At 40.5% G+C, this 16,754-nt stretch overlaps 1 protein-coding gene across 15 annotated transcripts in view; it reads left to right on the plus strand.

The window, feature by feature from the left end:
• The window catches only part of REPS2 (RALBP1 associated Eps domain containing 2), a 248,826-nt gene that overhangs the window by 50,475 nt on the left and 181,597 nt on the right, over positions 1 to 16,754 (plus strand). For all 15 annotated transcript variants that reach the window (XM_035289249.3, XM_035289252.3, XM_035289256.3 and 12 more), the window contains exon 2: positions 8,298 to 8,421. In XM_035289249.3, the coding sequence (XP_035145140.1) occupies positions 8,298 to 8,421 (124 nt within the window). The remainder of the gene's footprint in view (positions 1 to 8,297; positions 8,422 to 16,754) is intronic.

Below are 16,754 nucleotides of genomic sequence, written 5' to 3' on the forward strand. Positions count from 1 at the left end.
ATTTGCAGCAACATGGATGGAGTTGGAAACCATTATTCTAAGTGAAGTAACTCAGGAATGGAAAACCGAATATTGTATTTTCTCACTTATAAATGGGAGCTAAGCTGTGAGGATGCAAAGGCGTAAGAATGAAACAATGGACTTTTGAGCCCCAGAGGGAAGGGTGGGAGGAAGAGGGATAAAAGACTGCACATTGGGTACAGTGTACACTGCTAGGGTGCTGGGTACATCAAAATCTCAGAAATCACCACTTAAGAACTTACCCATGTAACCAAGCACCATCTGTTCCCCCAAAGCTATTGAAATATTAATAAACACAAAAACAAATGCTTGCGTGGGTGGTGTCTGGCAGAACTTAAGTCCTGTGCCTATATCCTGATTGAAAAGAAATCAGGAAAGTGAGAATCTGACACTTTCAGCTTATTTAGCTGAAAGCAGGTGGAAAATTTCATAAACACTGGCAAGGGGTTCTGATATCAGGCAGCCAAAAGAAAAATGGCAAATGTTCATTTGTTTCTATTGTATCCTCTGGTTAGCTCAGTTGGTTTCAGCACACTTATGATGAAGCCAGCATTGTGATTTGTTCTTAAGTTTTATTGAGAGAAAATAATTCTGAGGTTGTTCCCCTTACACCTGCTCCCTCTCTCACAGATGTGTGCTGATAGCCATTTGTAAAGCAAGGAAATATTGGGGCCTAACTTGGATGTATCTCTGGCTGCTAAGGTACAAAGAGTATGTGTCTTTCAGTTGGTGGGCCCAGAGACTCCATTCACTGGCATCGTGTGCCATCTAAGAGAACTGAATGAATGGTATCTGTGTGAATCTAAGGGGTTGGCTATTTGCACAGTGAATTTGATTCATGTAACATTCATAATACCAATTGTTGGGCGGTAAGATCTTTCAATCCAGATGGTTTCTAGTTTTTAAGAATTTCTCTAATAACTTCTCTGAACTCTGGAATTCTTACCATTCATGTAGGATTCATTTAAATATTAGAAATAATACACAGAAAAGCACAATGCCTAGACAGTGTGTAATAGATGTTCAATAAATGTTGATCATTTCCCTCAAACTTCTTAGATGCATACTCCCCAATCAGATTACAAACTCTTTGAGGACAGTGCTTGCTCTTTTTGTGTTGAATCTCTCTCAGTTGTTAAGTGAAGACCCAATCTAATAGTTTTTTTTTTTTTTTTGAGACAGTTTTGCTCTTGTTGCCTAGGCCGGAGTGCAGTGGCACAATCTCGGCTCACCACAACCTCTGCCTCCTGGATTCAAGCAATTCCCCTGCCTCTGCCTGCTGAGTAGCTGGGATTACAGGCATGGGCTACCATGCCTGGCTAATTTTGTATTTTTAGTGGAGATGGGCTTTCTCCACGTTGGTCAGGCTGGTCTCGGGTGATCTGCCTGCCTCGGCCTCCCAAAGTGCTGGGACCACAGGCATGAGCCACTGCACCTAGCCTAATCCAATTGTTAAAATAATAATTGCACCTCTTGCCTCCGTGACATTCTGGCAGCCTCACTCTGAGGAGGCTGGCCTGGTTCAAAGCTTGCTGCTCCAGGGTGCTAAAGCTGGAGACGGGCCCTTCTACCCTGTTCATAACTGTGGACAGTGAACTGTACTTGGGATAAAACATCTTGGGAGCAATAAAAACCTAGATCTAAGCTCATGCATTGTGGTGGGACTGTCAATTTAGGGGGATGGGTAGATTGTATCAAATCAGTCAGTGGAAAGTTTAAGAAGATGAAATAGTGTCTACAGGTGATTCTAGGTAGTAGGAGGAGATTTGCCTGACTCCTAGGGATGTCTATCTGGCAAGCATTGCTCAGTGGCAAGAGATGTAAGAGTAGGGAAGGTTTGTGGATTTGGATATCAGGAAAGTGCCAGTAGGTAGCTGGGGATGAAGTGCAGGACAAAGACAGATAAGAGCAAGACAAAGCCTTAAAGTGATGAGTGTCTAGAGAGGGAAGAGGATGGTTGGGTATACCTTGGACACAGAACAGGGATTTAGTCATGGAAAGAGGTCAGTCTGGTCAATATAATGTGGCTGTTAGGTCAAAGGAGGGGCCAATAGCAAGACAGGTTTGGTGCTTGGTTCTGGTTAGTTGAGGCAGAGCCCCTTAAAGCCATTTAGATTTGCCATGGTGATGCATGGGACCTGATGGTACATCACCATGAGATCTTGTTGTGCGGAGAACAGTCATAAACAGGGCCCTTCCCCAGCTTTAATGTACCTTGGAGCAGCCAGCTTTGAATAGGGCCAGCTTCCTCAGAGGGAGCTGCCAGAATGTCAGAGGGGTACATTTATCATTTTAACAATTGGATTGGGTTTTCACTGGGAACTCCATGAAGAAACCAAATGAATGAAGTCAGATTGCCTATCCCACCAACAATGGATATTTCTGGCATGAGTTTAGCTCTATGCTAGAGGATCTCAATTGATCTAGATTTGGGCTTGAGAAAGAGAACTTCAGTGTGATCTGAGACTGAACTTCCATTCATTCATTCCCCCAGGAAGCACGTGGAGGATCTATGTGTAATATACTGGTGTTCTATTTACTTAAATGTCCTTGCTTGCTCTACTCCTCTCACTTAGGCACTTGTTTCTCTAAAAAATAAGTGTGAGTATGTGTGTGCATGTGTGCATAAAATATTAAGTATTCCATATAAAATATAGAATGGACAGAAACCAACAAACATAAAAATACCAAATAACCTCAATCTGTAATTTTATTTTTGAAAAGCACTAAAAATGTCAATACATGAGTTATCTGAAAAACGAATCCTTTGGCTGGTAAGATAAGTTTGAGTTGCCAGAACCAGTTAAAGCTTTATATAATTCTGGCGGTACATTTGTGTTCACCTGAGATTTCTCTGCCTCCAGCTGTACAAAAATTCTATGATATGCAGACCCTCGAAACCTGGGCCAGAATGCTAAAACTAATTTTCTTTTGTAATCTGAGCCATATTTGTATTTTAACTCAGTTCTACTGTGAAGACTGCTTTTGTATATGTGTGTGTTTACTTTATGTCATTAATTTCTTTCTTTTTTTTTTTTTTTTTGAGACGGAGTTTCGCTCTCGTTACCCAGGCTGGAGTGCAATGACGCGATCTTGGCTCACCGCAACCTCTGCCCCCTGGGTTCAGGCAATTCTCCTGCCTCAGCCTCCTGAGTAGCTGGGATTACAGGCACACGCCACCGTGCCCAGCTAATTTTTTGTAGTTTTTAGTAGAGACGGGGTTTCACCATGTTGACCAGGATGGTCTCGATCTGCCGACCTCGTGATCCACCCGCCTCGGCCTCCCAAAGCGCTGGGACTACAGGCTTGAGCCACCGCACCCGGCCCTTGCTTTTTTTTTTTAATGCTTTGGCATGATGATTTTTTCTATATCGGTACTTAAAGAGCTTCCTCTTTCTTTGTTAATTGGTGGTTTTTATGGCAAACAGCTGAATCCAGCCTGGAAGGTTAAGTCAAAAAGGGATTAGGATTTTAGATAACTCCTGGGACCCTTTGGAGGGCTGCAGGAACAGGCTGGCATCTGAGTGCACAGAAACAAAGCCCCAAGACACACATAGTATTAGTATTAAGTGGAAGCCACCCATGCTGCTGCCTCCACTGAACAGCAGATGCTAGGTATTTGACTTGAGTACAACTGCTTCTACCTCTACTCCTGCATGAGGAAGGCAGCCTAGCAGTGACACCTGCAAAAGTAGAAGCTCTGAGCAGAGCCTCTTGCCTTATATTTCTCACTTCTAAAGCAAAGTCTGGTGTGGATGTGTCTGATTAGCGGAGACTAGGTGACACATTTACATCTTAGCTTCAATAGAGTCTGGGAATTTTATTCTCAACTTTTAAACTGGGAGGTGGGACTTGTAATAGGTGAAATTTCTGCAAATAGAGAAAGGCTTTTCAAAAGATGCTGAAGTCACAGATACGGCAAATGTCCACTAGAGCTGCTTAGAATTCCATTGTGTGGATCAACCACAATTAATTAAACTAATATCTTAGATGGTGGACCTCTAAGTGTTTTCTAGTCTGTGACTTAGGCAATACTGTATTAATGACCACATACATATGTCATTTTGCTAATGTAAAATGGAATATGAATTTCTAGCCATAGAATTGCTAGGTCAAAAAGTAAATTGTTAATTCTTATGGATATTGCCAAATAGTTTCTGGATGCTGTGCTGATCCTTGCTTCCACTAGTGATGTTCCTGATTTTTTTTTTTTTTTTGCCCAGAGTCTTCTCCTTTTTTAGATTACATCTGAGCCAGAGTGGCAGGCTGAGTCTTCCCTGCTACTGGGGTGAGTTTTGGGCCGTGGGCCAAGAATGCTGACAAATCAGATCTGGGCCATAACCTATGCCAATATAGCCTGCATTTAGCATCTGGACTAGATTTGGCTTATAGTTTATTGTAGGCTTACTAGACCTAAATTAAATGGCATCTTGGGGGATTTAAAAGATAACATAGCTTCCAAAATTGATTTGCAAGGTAGGAATAGCTTACATCTTGGATCATTATGTGTTCACAGATGCATAAGATGTTTTCAAAGAATGTTTCTAAAGAATTACAACATCCTTTCTCTTTAAAAAAGCAAAATCTTATTTCTAATGTGTGAATTATTACATAGAATATGGAAGCTGGTGTGCGAAGGTGTGTGTGTCTGGGGATGGGACCTGAAACAGTCGAGGCAAGAGCGAAGAATCTGGATTTTGCTAGCTGGAGCAGAGGGAGAGTAGAAAATAGGGGTGCTCTTGGAGAATTCTTCCAGGCCCTCCCACTAAGAGTTTTTACATTTTTAAATATTTCTAAGGAAACTTTTTTTTTTTACTTATTTGTTTATTTTATTTATTTATTTATTTTTTATTGGATTTTAGGTTTTGGGATACATGAGCAGAGCATGCAAGACAGTTGCGTAGGTACACACATGGCAGTGTGCTTTGCTTTGCTTCTCCCCTTCACCCACATTTGGCATTTCTCCCCAGGCTATCCCTCCCCACCTCCCCCTCCCACTGGCCCTCCCCTTTTCCCCCCAATAGACCCCAGTGTTTAGTACTCCCCTTTCTGTGTCCATGTGTTCTCATTTTTCATCACCCGCCTATGAGTGAGAATATGCGGTGTTTCATTTTCTGTTCTTGTGTCAGTTTGCTGAGGATGATGTTCTCCAGATTCATCCATGTCCCTACAAACGACACAAACTCATCATTTCTGATTGCTGCATAATATTCCATGGTGTATATGTGCCACATTTTTCCAATCCAGTCTATTATCAATGGGCATTTGGGTTGATTCCAGGTCTTTGCTATTGTAATAATACTTGAAAGAGAAAAGCTTATTTAAACCTTTGAACAGTTCTGAAAATTTATTAGATTTCAGCCTGGAAAAAAAGTATTATTTGAGGCAAACTGGAGAATGTGTGGACTGGTTACTCAGCACAGTAACCTAATCTTGCAGAATTAGGTAGGAGGGAAGCTATTTTGGTGGCCTTCAACCTCCTTCCAGAACTTTGTTCAGATTTCTTCCAAATGGTCAGCGAATTTTTCTGATTTGTATCCAGCATCCCAGCCATTTAGTGTATGTCTGTAAGCTGTAAGGAAGTTGATTTCGTCTATTCCTTTTTTTCATCTCTTGCCTTCCACCTGAGAAAACACTAGTCCATAGGTTCTTATTCTGCATTAGGAATTTGCACAATGTATAACCTAAGATGGATCCAGCTGGAAGTGTTACAGGTTTGGAATTTAGACTAAAGAAAAGGAGTAGAATTTTTTCATTTTTTCCCTTTATTTTGAAGAAAGCTCAGTGATTTGTACTATTTGAAGGAGCAATGATATAAAAGATCTCTACTAATTGAGTATCTGGAATAAACTTTGTTTTTTATTTCCACCTTATTTTCTTTAGATACCATTAGCCATTTCTGCCCACAACTTAGAGCTTTTCCATGGAGACTTTAAACTTAGAAAAACACCTTTCAGATGAATGAAAAACACCTTTCAGAACTAACCTGTTGTGTTTTTTTTTTTGTTGTTTTAAATTCAGAAATCCTAGGCTTATGAGGCTCTATGTGTAAGTTCCAAAGGCTTATAATTCTTTTCTCTTTCTTGAGGCTTGAATATTTCAGAATGTTGTTGGCATGTCTCTTGGAGGTTTGGTGTACAAAGAGCAAGAAAAGTAACCTATGGGCTTTACTCACTTATGTGTATATATTCTACTTTGGCTCCAAAGCAATGATTCTACTGGTGATATGGGACCAAGGGACAGTTTTCAAGGTAAATAAGGTCGTTTGCTAATGTCAGATTAGGGTGTTAGTCTTCAAGTACCATAAATATTTTACCAGCAATTTCAGTTATCTGTAGTAAAGAGCTTTCCAGTTTGATGTGGTAGTTACGGTAATGGAGCAACTGAAAGTTAACTTGATAGTAAATTAACAATCACTGAAAATGCAGTTGTTATTTTTTTCCACATACCAAGGATTACTATTTTTTTTCTTTTTTAAAAATAGAGACGGGGTCTTTCTGTGTTGCCCAGGCTAGTCTTGAACTCCTAGCCTCAAGCGATCTTCCTTGAGGCCTCCCAAAGTGCTGAGGTTATAGATGTGAGCCATTGTGCCCGGCCTATAATTTCTTTTTTTTTTTTTTTTAATTTATAAAGGAAAGAGGTTTTATTTTTTTATTTTTTATTTTTATTTTTTTAATTTTTTATTGGATTTTAGGTTTTGGGGTACATGAGCAGAGCATGCAAGACAGTTGCGTAGGTACGCACATGGCAGTGTGCTTTGCTTTGCTTCTCCCCTTCACCCACATTTGGCATTTCTCCCCAGGCTATCCATCCCCACCTCCCCCTCCCACTGGCCCTCCCCTTTTCCCCCCAATAGACCCCAGTGTTTAGTACTCCCTTTTCTGTGTCCATGTGTTCTCATTTTTCATCACCCACCTATGAGTGAGAATATGTGGTGTTTCATTTTCTGTTCTTGTGTCAGTTTGCTGAGGATGATGTTCTCCAGATTCATCCATGTCCCTACAAATGACACAAACTCATCATTTCTGATTGCTGCATATTTCCATGGTGTATATGTGCCACATTTTTCCAATCCAGTCTATCATCAATACAATTTCTTAATATTAGGAGTTATTCTGCAAGACAACTATCTTGATGTTGGAACTATACTAGTGTTGATGTGTTTTTTTCCATGTGTGGGATATCTTAAGATGTGTAAGATGTGTAATGTATATATTCACAATGAGGGCTATGTTATAAAACTCAGAGATATTTTATTTTTAAGGGTATGTTTCATTCACTTGATTGAGAATTTATTGACTGTATCTTGGGTGCCTATCCTTATGCTAGGAGATGAATGGAAGTTGTCCTCTGCCCTTGAAGAGAAGACATTTTAATGGGAAGCAGAGATAAGCAGATAATTATAATGTCATAAATTTGGAAATAGTCACAAAAATTTGAATATGGAGATTTTCAAAAGCACACACCCATCACCAAACTTCAACAATTACTAACTTTGGTTATGCTTCTTTCACCCACGTGCCACACCTCTTCCCCTTCCTCCTTTTATTTTGAAGCAAGTCTAAGGCAGTGTATCATGTGATGAACATTAATAGATACTTAGATAGAATACTCTGAGAATATACTGGGAAAATAAGCTGTATCAGTGAGGTGGAAAGGAGGTACAGAAAAGTAACATTTGAGTTCAATCTAGGTGGGGAGGAGGATGTTATTGTTCTATGTGATGGGATGGAAACTGACAATTATTGCAATGTCTTGAAAAATGTGTGTATGGAACTTTTTTGTTCCTTCGAACTGAGCACCCAAGATGTAATTTCAAAGATTAGGATATTGTTTTTCCTGAGGACTTTATAAAAATAATTGATTCACTTTTAATTTAGAATAATCCATGAGTAGTGGTAATGACTAATCTGTTCTCTTTTCACCCTAGTGACTTTCTAGACTTTGAACATTAGCATCCACTCCCTGAAAAGTCACTCTCATTTGTAACCAGAGCAACAGCTAGCGTTTGTCACTTTTATTTTTCTCTTTGGAAGAGGAGGAATAATCAGTGACTCACTTCTGAAACATTGTGCGTAGGTAGAATTTAGTAATCTGAATCAAAAGCCTCCCTGCAAGTGGAAGGAAGAGGAAATTGACCACTGGGTACACATAGGTTCTCGAGGGACTGTTTTGATTAGCCACTAGGTGAAACCCTGAGATTTCATCATGTATCTTATCTCATTTTCCTGTGGTGAAATTGGGTGTTCAGGATTGTTTTTCTTGTCTGTTCTCAGATCACAGAACTGTGTGGTGCAAAGCGGGTTGGTTATTTTGGTCCAACACAATTTTACATTGCCCTGAAATTAATTGCTGCAGCACAATCTGGCCTCCCGGTGCGGATAGAGAGTATTAAATGTGGTGAGTATCTCACATTTATATGTTTTATTGTCCATGGCAAGTTGCTCATTTTTAAGACCATTTTTAGTGGGTTTAAACTTTTGTGGAATTTCTCCTTGCTTCTTCCAACTCTTCTGCAAAGTAAAATAAGAAAACTTAGCAGGTGGGTAGCTTAGTTTCTTTCTTTTTTAAATGGGGGAAAAATTCAGAGAGTAAGCTGAGATGAGTTCATTTTAACTGATTTACAGTTAAAATAGATTTTATTCTTTAGCGGGATGAGATTGGGCCAGGAATTCTAGAGCCCGTGGGAAATAATCACATTGAGTCTAATTTTCCACTTGAGGTATCTATAATGTTATTGAAGGCTCTGTTAGGGATTAGGGGAAGAGTAACAAGGGAGTTTGAGTGGAACTATGCCTTTTCTCTCTTTCCCATCCCTGCCAGTGCTCAGCCTTTAATTCTCAGTTCCCAAAGCACTATTCTGATGCTAGTAAGTACCTGGGGGCTACCAAAATTTTGGCAGAATGAATTTATCTTCTTAAAGTTCTGATTTAATATTTTCTTATCTTGCCATCTCTGCCCTAAACCAACTATATGCTTGAGCACTTTCTGCAATTTAAACAAAAAGCGAAGCCCCCAACTGTTAGTGATATTTCTACTGCCTCAGGATTGGTTTTAAAAATCTGTGAAAAAGGTGATAGTTCAAGGGATGTGCCAAGGTCCTCTGATAATTCACTCTGATACAGATTACTTTCATATGTCCATACAGGTACGCAGGAACTTTTTTTCCTTTTTCTCATTCTGAGATTAAAAACCTCTTAACTATTCACACCTGTCCTGTGAAGTCTGATTGACATACAAGTGGATTCAGGATTTATGGCCAGTTCATGGAAACCACGTAGGACAATCCAAATGGCTGAAAAGATTGCCATAGATGGCTGGCTGTGGAAGACCAAGCCCTTCACACTAACCAATCAGGAGGTGGCAGTCATCATGCTAATCTTTATCAGGGGCTAGTGTGTGCCAGACACTGTTTCATTTATTCCTCATGACACCCTATTAAATTAGGTATTTGTGTCAGTTTGCACTGCTTAGGATTAGCTGCGATAACAAATGCTGTTCACAATGCCAGTGCCTCAACAAGATGGAGATTCATTTCCCACTTTGCAGTGGGTCAGTGTGACCCAGGGCAGCTGCCCTTTACGTGGTGACTATGTGATCCTGGCTGCTTTATCTTGTGGCACCTCCAACACAACACCAGTTCTCATCTCACCCTAGTAGTTAAATGCTTTGGCCTAGAAATGACTGAAGTTATTGCTGCCCATACTGTGTTGGCCAGAACTTGTCACATTAATCTGCTTCAACGCAGAGCAGATGGGAGAACACAGTTCTCTCCTGTGCCTGCAAGGAGAGGACAACTGCAAGTCTCTACTATGGTGCTGCTGTTGTTCGTATCTTACAAATATGGAAATTTGAACATTAGGGAGGTTGAGTTACTTACCTAAGAACATAAGGTTAGTAGAATTTGGAGCCAGGATCTATTTCCAGTCCCCATGCTCTTAATTTCTATGCAAAATAGCCTTGTTTCAATTTTTTCTATTTAGTAAGATGCTGATGGTAATCTTTTATCATGTAATATTTTCTGAATGGGCAAAATAGTGGGCTCGAAAGGCATCCCTTGGTATGACAGAATTTGGTCATTTGGAATAGGTTTCTTGATGGAGTGTCATTTGACAGGCAGGCTTAGTGTTCATTGCTGTAAGACATAATCATTTGCTTTGATTAATTGAAAGTTGCATCACATTGAATTTGGATTTGTGGTAGGCACTGATAATTTTTATTCCATTGTCAATGATCATAATGCTTTATTATAGTATCTTCCAATTTTTTGTCCTGGGAAAGTTAGAGCTGTTTTATTGTATACAAAATAAACTTTTGTTGCTTGTTTTAAGTTAGACTTAAGTCTTTTACCTGATTTGTGCCCAGATTGGCAGCTGAATTTCCTGAGGGCGGGGAGCAGGATTGTTGAAGTTATCACTTGGGTAAAGGATTAACAGTTTATCACAAATATAAGGCTTTCTCAGTTTTATTTTATAAACCCATTGCTGGCTTTTACCTCTGAAGATTTATATATACCCAGAGTTAATGCTGAATTATCTTCCTTCATTTAAAGATTGATTAAATATAAATTATTTGCAGTTAGCATATGTTGAATAAGAATTAGGGCAAGATTGGGCCAAACTTTCAGCTGCCACTTAGAATTTTCCAGTTTGTTGCTTGAAATCTATTAGCTTAATGCCTGATGACACAAATCTTGAAGGCCAAAGAGATCACTCTGCGAGAACCTAATCTGAAAGGGTGTGCTAGCCTCGTCACACCCAGGGCGTCATACCCAGGGAGTTGTGGATGGATACCCTTATGCCATGAATACCATGCACCTGTGTGTATATGCATGACCCTCTAACCACCAGTCCTTTCCGTTTTGGGGAATGCCACCACCATCCACAGTTGTACAAACCAGAAACCCAGTAGTCATCCTGGATTCCTTCTTTACCCTCACCCCTTAATAGAATCCATCAAAAGTCCTAGCAGTGTGGTTCCAATCTCACTGCTTGTTGCCTCTATCTCTTTGTCCCTACTAAACCAGGCAACCTTCAACTACTTACCTGGATACCACAATGGATTGGCTCCCTAGCCCCTCCTTTTGTCTCTATTGTGATCTCTTTTTCCACCTTTTTTTTTTTATTTGAGAGAGATTCGCTCTGTCACCCAGGCTGGAGTATGGCATGGTCATAGCTCATTGCAGCCTTGACCTCCTCAGTGCAAGGGATCCTCTAGCCTCAGCCCCCCGAGTAGCTGGGACTGCAGGCATGTGCCACCACTTCCTACTAATCCTACTAATTTTTGTATTTTTTGTAGAGATGGGGTTTTGCCATGTTGTCCAGGCTGGTCTCGAACTCCTGAGCTCAAGTGATTGGCCTGTCTCAGCCTTTCAACTGTTTTTTTGTTTTGTTTTGTTTTTTGTTTTTGGGACAGGGCATCACTTGGTCGCCTTGGCTGGAGTGCAGTGTGCAATCACGGCTCATTACAGCCTCTGCTTCATAGGCTCAAATGATCCTCCTGCCTCAGCCTCCTGAGTAGCTGAGACTACAGGGATACACCACCATGCCTGGCTAATATATATATCTTATTGTAGAGATGGGGGTGTTTTGTGATGTCTCACAGGCTGGTTTTGAGCTGCTGGACTCACCTGACTCTCCTGTATCAGCCTCCCAAAGTGCTGGGATTATAGTCATGAGCCGCCATACTCAGCCTCTTTTCCTACTTTTGAAAGTATGATCTTTTCAAAATACACAGCAGATTATTCCATCTTCCTCCTTTAAACCCTCCGGTAGTTTGCTTGTTGTACTTTGTACAATATTCAAAGTTCCTACACTGATCTGTAATGCCCTACACAATCTAGTTCTTGCCTACTTTTCCATCCTGATCTCTAACCTCAACCCCTCGCTCGCTACCTGTTCCCCAGTCTCAGTGGCCTTCTAGCCATTTCTGGGTGACCTCTTTCCTGCTGTAAGCCATATGCCCATTTTATGTTGCCATCTTGGGTTCCTGGGGATCTGTTCTTCCTTTCTGTTTCCCCTGGCTGGCTCCTTTCCAACCATCAGGATTCAGAGCCTGTCCCTACTATCCTGCCTAAAGTAGTTCTGTTAGATTCATTAATTCATGAAGGGACTAGCATATGGTAAAACTGGTTCAAGAGAGTATAGAGAGTCAGACTTATTTATAGTCATAGAAAGAAAGGATACTGGAATAGAATTGCTAAATTAGGTATAAACCTGATTAACGCCCTACAGGGTAATACAAGTGCAACCTGGCTATTGTATTTTTTTCTAAGATGAACGTATTTGCATTGCCATCAGACAGGAATTACTTGTTAGCTAACCATTTTTTTCAAGTTAATATCTATCCTTTCAGGATTATCAAATGCCCAACCAAGAGTAAACAGTAACAGTAAGTCAGAGCAGAAGTCCATATCCCTAGGAAGTGAGGTGATCCTTGGGTGGGCCTGCTGGTTAATGCTTCTGCAGGGCAATCTCCTCCCCACTTTGTTCTTTCCCAGCATCTGTTTCCTGATAGCACTTAGCAGAGTTTGTAAATATTCCTTACAGGTTTCACCAGTTTTTTGTCTGTCTTCTTCACTTTTCCAGCTTGCGTAAGGGGGAGGGAAGAGGATCTGGCACCCCTTGCATTGTGAGGCATTATAGGCACTCAGTGTGTATTGGTTGAATGAATGAGTGAATAGATGCATGTTTATGCATGGGGAGGGTGTCTTAATCATCTGCATTCTTCAGTCTAAAACGATTGGAATTTGGATTCTCCTGGAACTTCAGAGGAGTTTTTACAGAAGTCATCTCAGTCTGCATATCATCTTTCTCAGGCACTGATTCTCAACCTTGTCTGTACTTGAGGATCACGTGGAGAGCTTTAAATATAAAGTAAAAAATACAGATTCCTGGGTCCATCTCCGGAACTTCTCATTTTATTTGTCTGAGATCCAGTCTGAGCATCAGGATTTTTAACAGCTCTCCAGGTGATTCTTATATGGAGACAGGTTTGAGAATGAAAACTGCATCAAGCATTTTCAAGAGCTTTGCTTAAACTGTGTGTGTGTGTGTGTGTGTGTGTGTGTGTGTGTGCGTGTGCGCACGCACGCGTGTGTGTATAGTTATAATAGTTGCAACTGAACTAGGGTGCTGCACGGCACTAAGTATCTCTCTAGCTCCACCCTGGTCTGAGCTGGGGTTAAACAGATGGTGAAACATCTTACTTGGAAGGCAGAAGAACAGAAGGTGAAAATTGAGGACTGGTAGAGAATTTCTGATGAGGAAATCATGTGGTAAACATTTGCCCTTGGACCTGCTGTTACCTTTCTTTCCAGGGTCTGAACTTGAGCACATGTGAGGACTGAGGGAAGGTTAGGAGGGACCTAGAGTAGGGTTTCTCATCATTTTTGTGCCAGGAGCCCCCTTGGCAGTCTGAAGCGTGTGGACCCCTTCTCAGAATGATGTTGTAAATGCAACAAAGACACAGGATTATAATGGAAACCAATTATACGAAAAAAATCACTAAAATAGTTAAAAGAAATCGTTATAAAACAACATACATGCTTCTAGGCCTGGCGCGGTGGCTCATACCTATAATCCTACCACTTTGGGAGGAGGCCGAGGTGGGCCGATCACTTGAGGCCAGGAGTTCAAGACCATCCTGGCCAACATGGTAAAACCTTGCCTCTACTAAAAATACAAAAATTAGCTGGGCCTAGTAGCACATGCTTGTATTCCATGCTACTCAGGAGGCACAGGCAGGAGACTAGCTTGAACCCAAAAGGTGGAGTATGCAGTGAGCAACCACCCCCAAACCCCAAAACACACAAGCTTGTTTATTAATGCATTAAGTAAAACATCTAACAGTGATTGAAATAACCACTACTTTTTCAAAGTAGTAATATGCATAAATACTAGTTAAAGATGTCTACAACTGTAATGTGATATAAAAATACCTGATCTGATAGGTAACAAAGTTACAGGTATTGCTAGTGATACTACAATGGCTTATTGCCTATATTCATAATGGGTAGAAATGCTAAATTTCAGTTACAGTAGGGAAAATAAAGATGTATTTTTTTTTTGTCAGTGTGACAGACCCCATAATTTCTTTTCAGTAGTCCCTTTGGGAGCCTGTGAACTCTGATAGTGCAATGGCATGATTCATGTAGGCTCTGGGGCTGTGTTCCCCAAACTGGTTTATGGTCTGGTTGCAGTCTGGCACAGTTTGCAGTGGAAGGGGAGAGAATTGGGACAAAAGAATGAGGTATTTATGAAACTAAATGTAGTGAAATCTAAGTTTGGGTTTTTTTGGGTTCCTCTTGCTAAGTATCCTTTATGAAATTGATAATGGGTAGTAGTTTGGGGTAAGATTCTTGGTGAGATAAAATGTTGGCAGCTTTTTGTTGGCTTTCTTCATTTTTGTTGCTGTTGTTGTTGGAGGAGAAATTTTTCCTATTTTGTGAAATCCCAAAATTTGTGAACCACTGTTGTGGTAATGATTCTACTGCCAAGATGATACTGAGGCAAATTATTGAGTTCCCTTTGACCCCACCCTTATCTGTAAAACAACTGTTCTTAACTCAGATGATTTTTGGCAATGTGAGGAGACATTTTTGGTTGTACCAGCTGTGGAGGGGGACTGCCTTGCATCTAACCCGTAGAGGCCAGGGATGTTGCTCAACACCCTACACTGCAGAGGACAGGACCCCCTCTTCCAACAACAACAAACTTATCTAGTCTAAAATGTCAGTAATGTTGAGACTGAGAAAGCCTTCTGTAAAAGAAGGATAAAGACGTCGGAACTCTAATCCTGACGGCTTGTTTCCTGTGCTCTAGTTTTTTCTTTCTTTCTTTGTTTTTGTTTTAATATCATACAAGAAAGGTAGAAGGATTTTGCAGCATTGAGTACTGTTTCTGTGGCTTTGTTTTCAAACAAGAATTATTTTATTCAAGGAAAGATGAAAGCAGATATTCTCTGGTTGAATTGAGGGTGGGGGTCCTTGTGCTTTGCCTATTTGACAAACCCTCCCTATATCTTAGGGGTAGGAGAGAAATCTTTTGAGTGTGACAACCAGTTTGTTAATTCATAGAAAAGACAGCATAGGAAGCCCACTGTATTGCTTCATGACTGAGACAAGTCTTGCTCTCCCTTTCCTGGGCTTATTTCCTTACCTGCAAAATGCAGATATTTGAGCAGGTTTTCTCTGGGTCATTTTCTGAAATGGCACAGTTTCATGTTAAATGTTCAAATCTCTACTTGAAAGAATTTTAATACTCAGGATGGCAATATAGCCTTGTGGCTGGGAATGTAGGTCCCAGCAATAGGCTACCTCATTTTGAATCTTTCCTTCATTACCTTTTTATTTGTGTGGCCTTAGGCAAGTTTCTTAATTTCTCTGTTTCACGTGACTCACTGGAGGAAAAGATATACCAACAGCACCTGCCTTATAGAGTTGTTGTAAGCACAAAATCAGGGAATCCCTTGTTAAACATTGTAGAAAAGCATCTACAACTATGTTATTTAATATTTTAGCCACTTGCCACATGAGGCTATTGAGCACTTGAAGTGTGGCAGTGTGGCTAGTGTGACTGAGAAACTGAATTTTTAATTAAATTATTTAAATCAAAGACTTCAAACACTGTAAAATATTTTCTGTTAAATGCAATTTTATGGATTTGGTAGGAACACACTTCACTTCAACCATTGAATTCTGTAAGACAAGGATTAGCAACCTTTTTCTATAAAGGGCCAGATAGACATTGTGGGCAGTATGATTTTGGTCACAACTACTTACCTCTGTTGTTATAATATGAAAGTAGCCATGAACAACATGTAAACAGAGGAGCATGGCTGTGTGCTAATAAAACTTTATTTATGAACACAAATTTGAATTTAAAATTTTTTTATTTTTAATTTTTGAGACAGAGTCTCACTCTTGTCACCCAGGCTGGAGTGCTGCAGTGGCATGATCTCAGCTCACTGCAACCTCTGCCTTCTGCATTCAAGTGATTCTCCTGCCTCAGCCTCCTGAGTAGCTGGGATTACAGGCATTCGTCACTACGCCCAGCTAATTTTTGTATTTGAGTAGAGACAGGGTTTCACCATGTTGGTCAGGCTAGTCTCAAACTTCTGACCTCAAATGATCTGCCCGCCTTGGTCTCCCAAAGTGCTGAGATTACAGGTATGAACCACTGCACCTGGCCTGACATTTGAATTTCATATAGTTTTCACATCATTAAATATTTTTCTTTTGATTTTTTCCAATACTCAAACACTGTACTTGTGGGATGTACAGAAATAGGCAGCAGACTGGATTTGGCTCTTAGGTATACACCCAAGATAAATAAATTCGTGTCCATCAAAAAACATTTATAAGAATGTCACAGCAGCTTTATTCACAATGGTCTCACACTGGAAACAACCCAAATGCTCACCACAGGATAATGGATTAAATTTTTAAAATTTTTCTTGAAACAGGGTCTTGCTCTGTTGCCTAGACTGGAGTGCAGTGGCGCTGTATTGGTTCACTGCAACCTGCACCTTCCAGGCTAAAATTATCCTCCCACCCCCGCTTCCTGAGTAGCTGGGACTACAGGTGTGCACCACCACACCTGGCTAATTTTTGTGTGTGTGTGTGTTTTTTTTTTTTTTGTAGAGATGGGGTTTCGCTATGCTGCCCATGCTGGTCTTGAACTCCTGAGCTCAAGCAATCTGCCAACCTTGGCCTCCCAAAGTGCTGGGATTAC

This window comes from Callithrix jacchus, chromosome X (genome assembly GCF_049354715.1).
Source record: "Callithrix jacchus isolate 240 chromosome X, calJac240_pri, whole genome shotgun sequence".
Classification (NCBI taxonomy): Eukaryota; Metazoa; Chordata; class Mammalia; order Primates; family Cebidae; genus Callithrix; species Callithrix jacchus.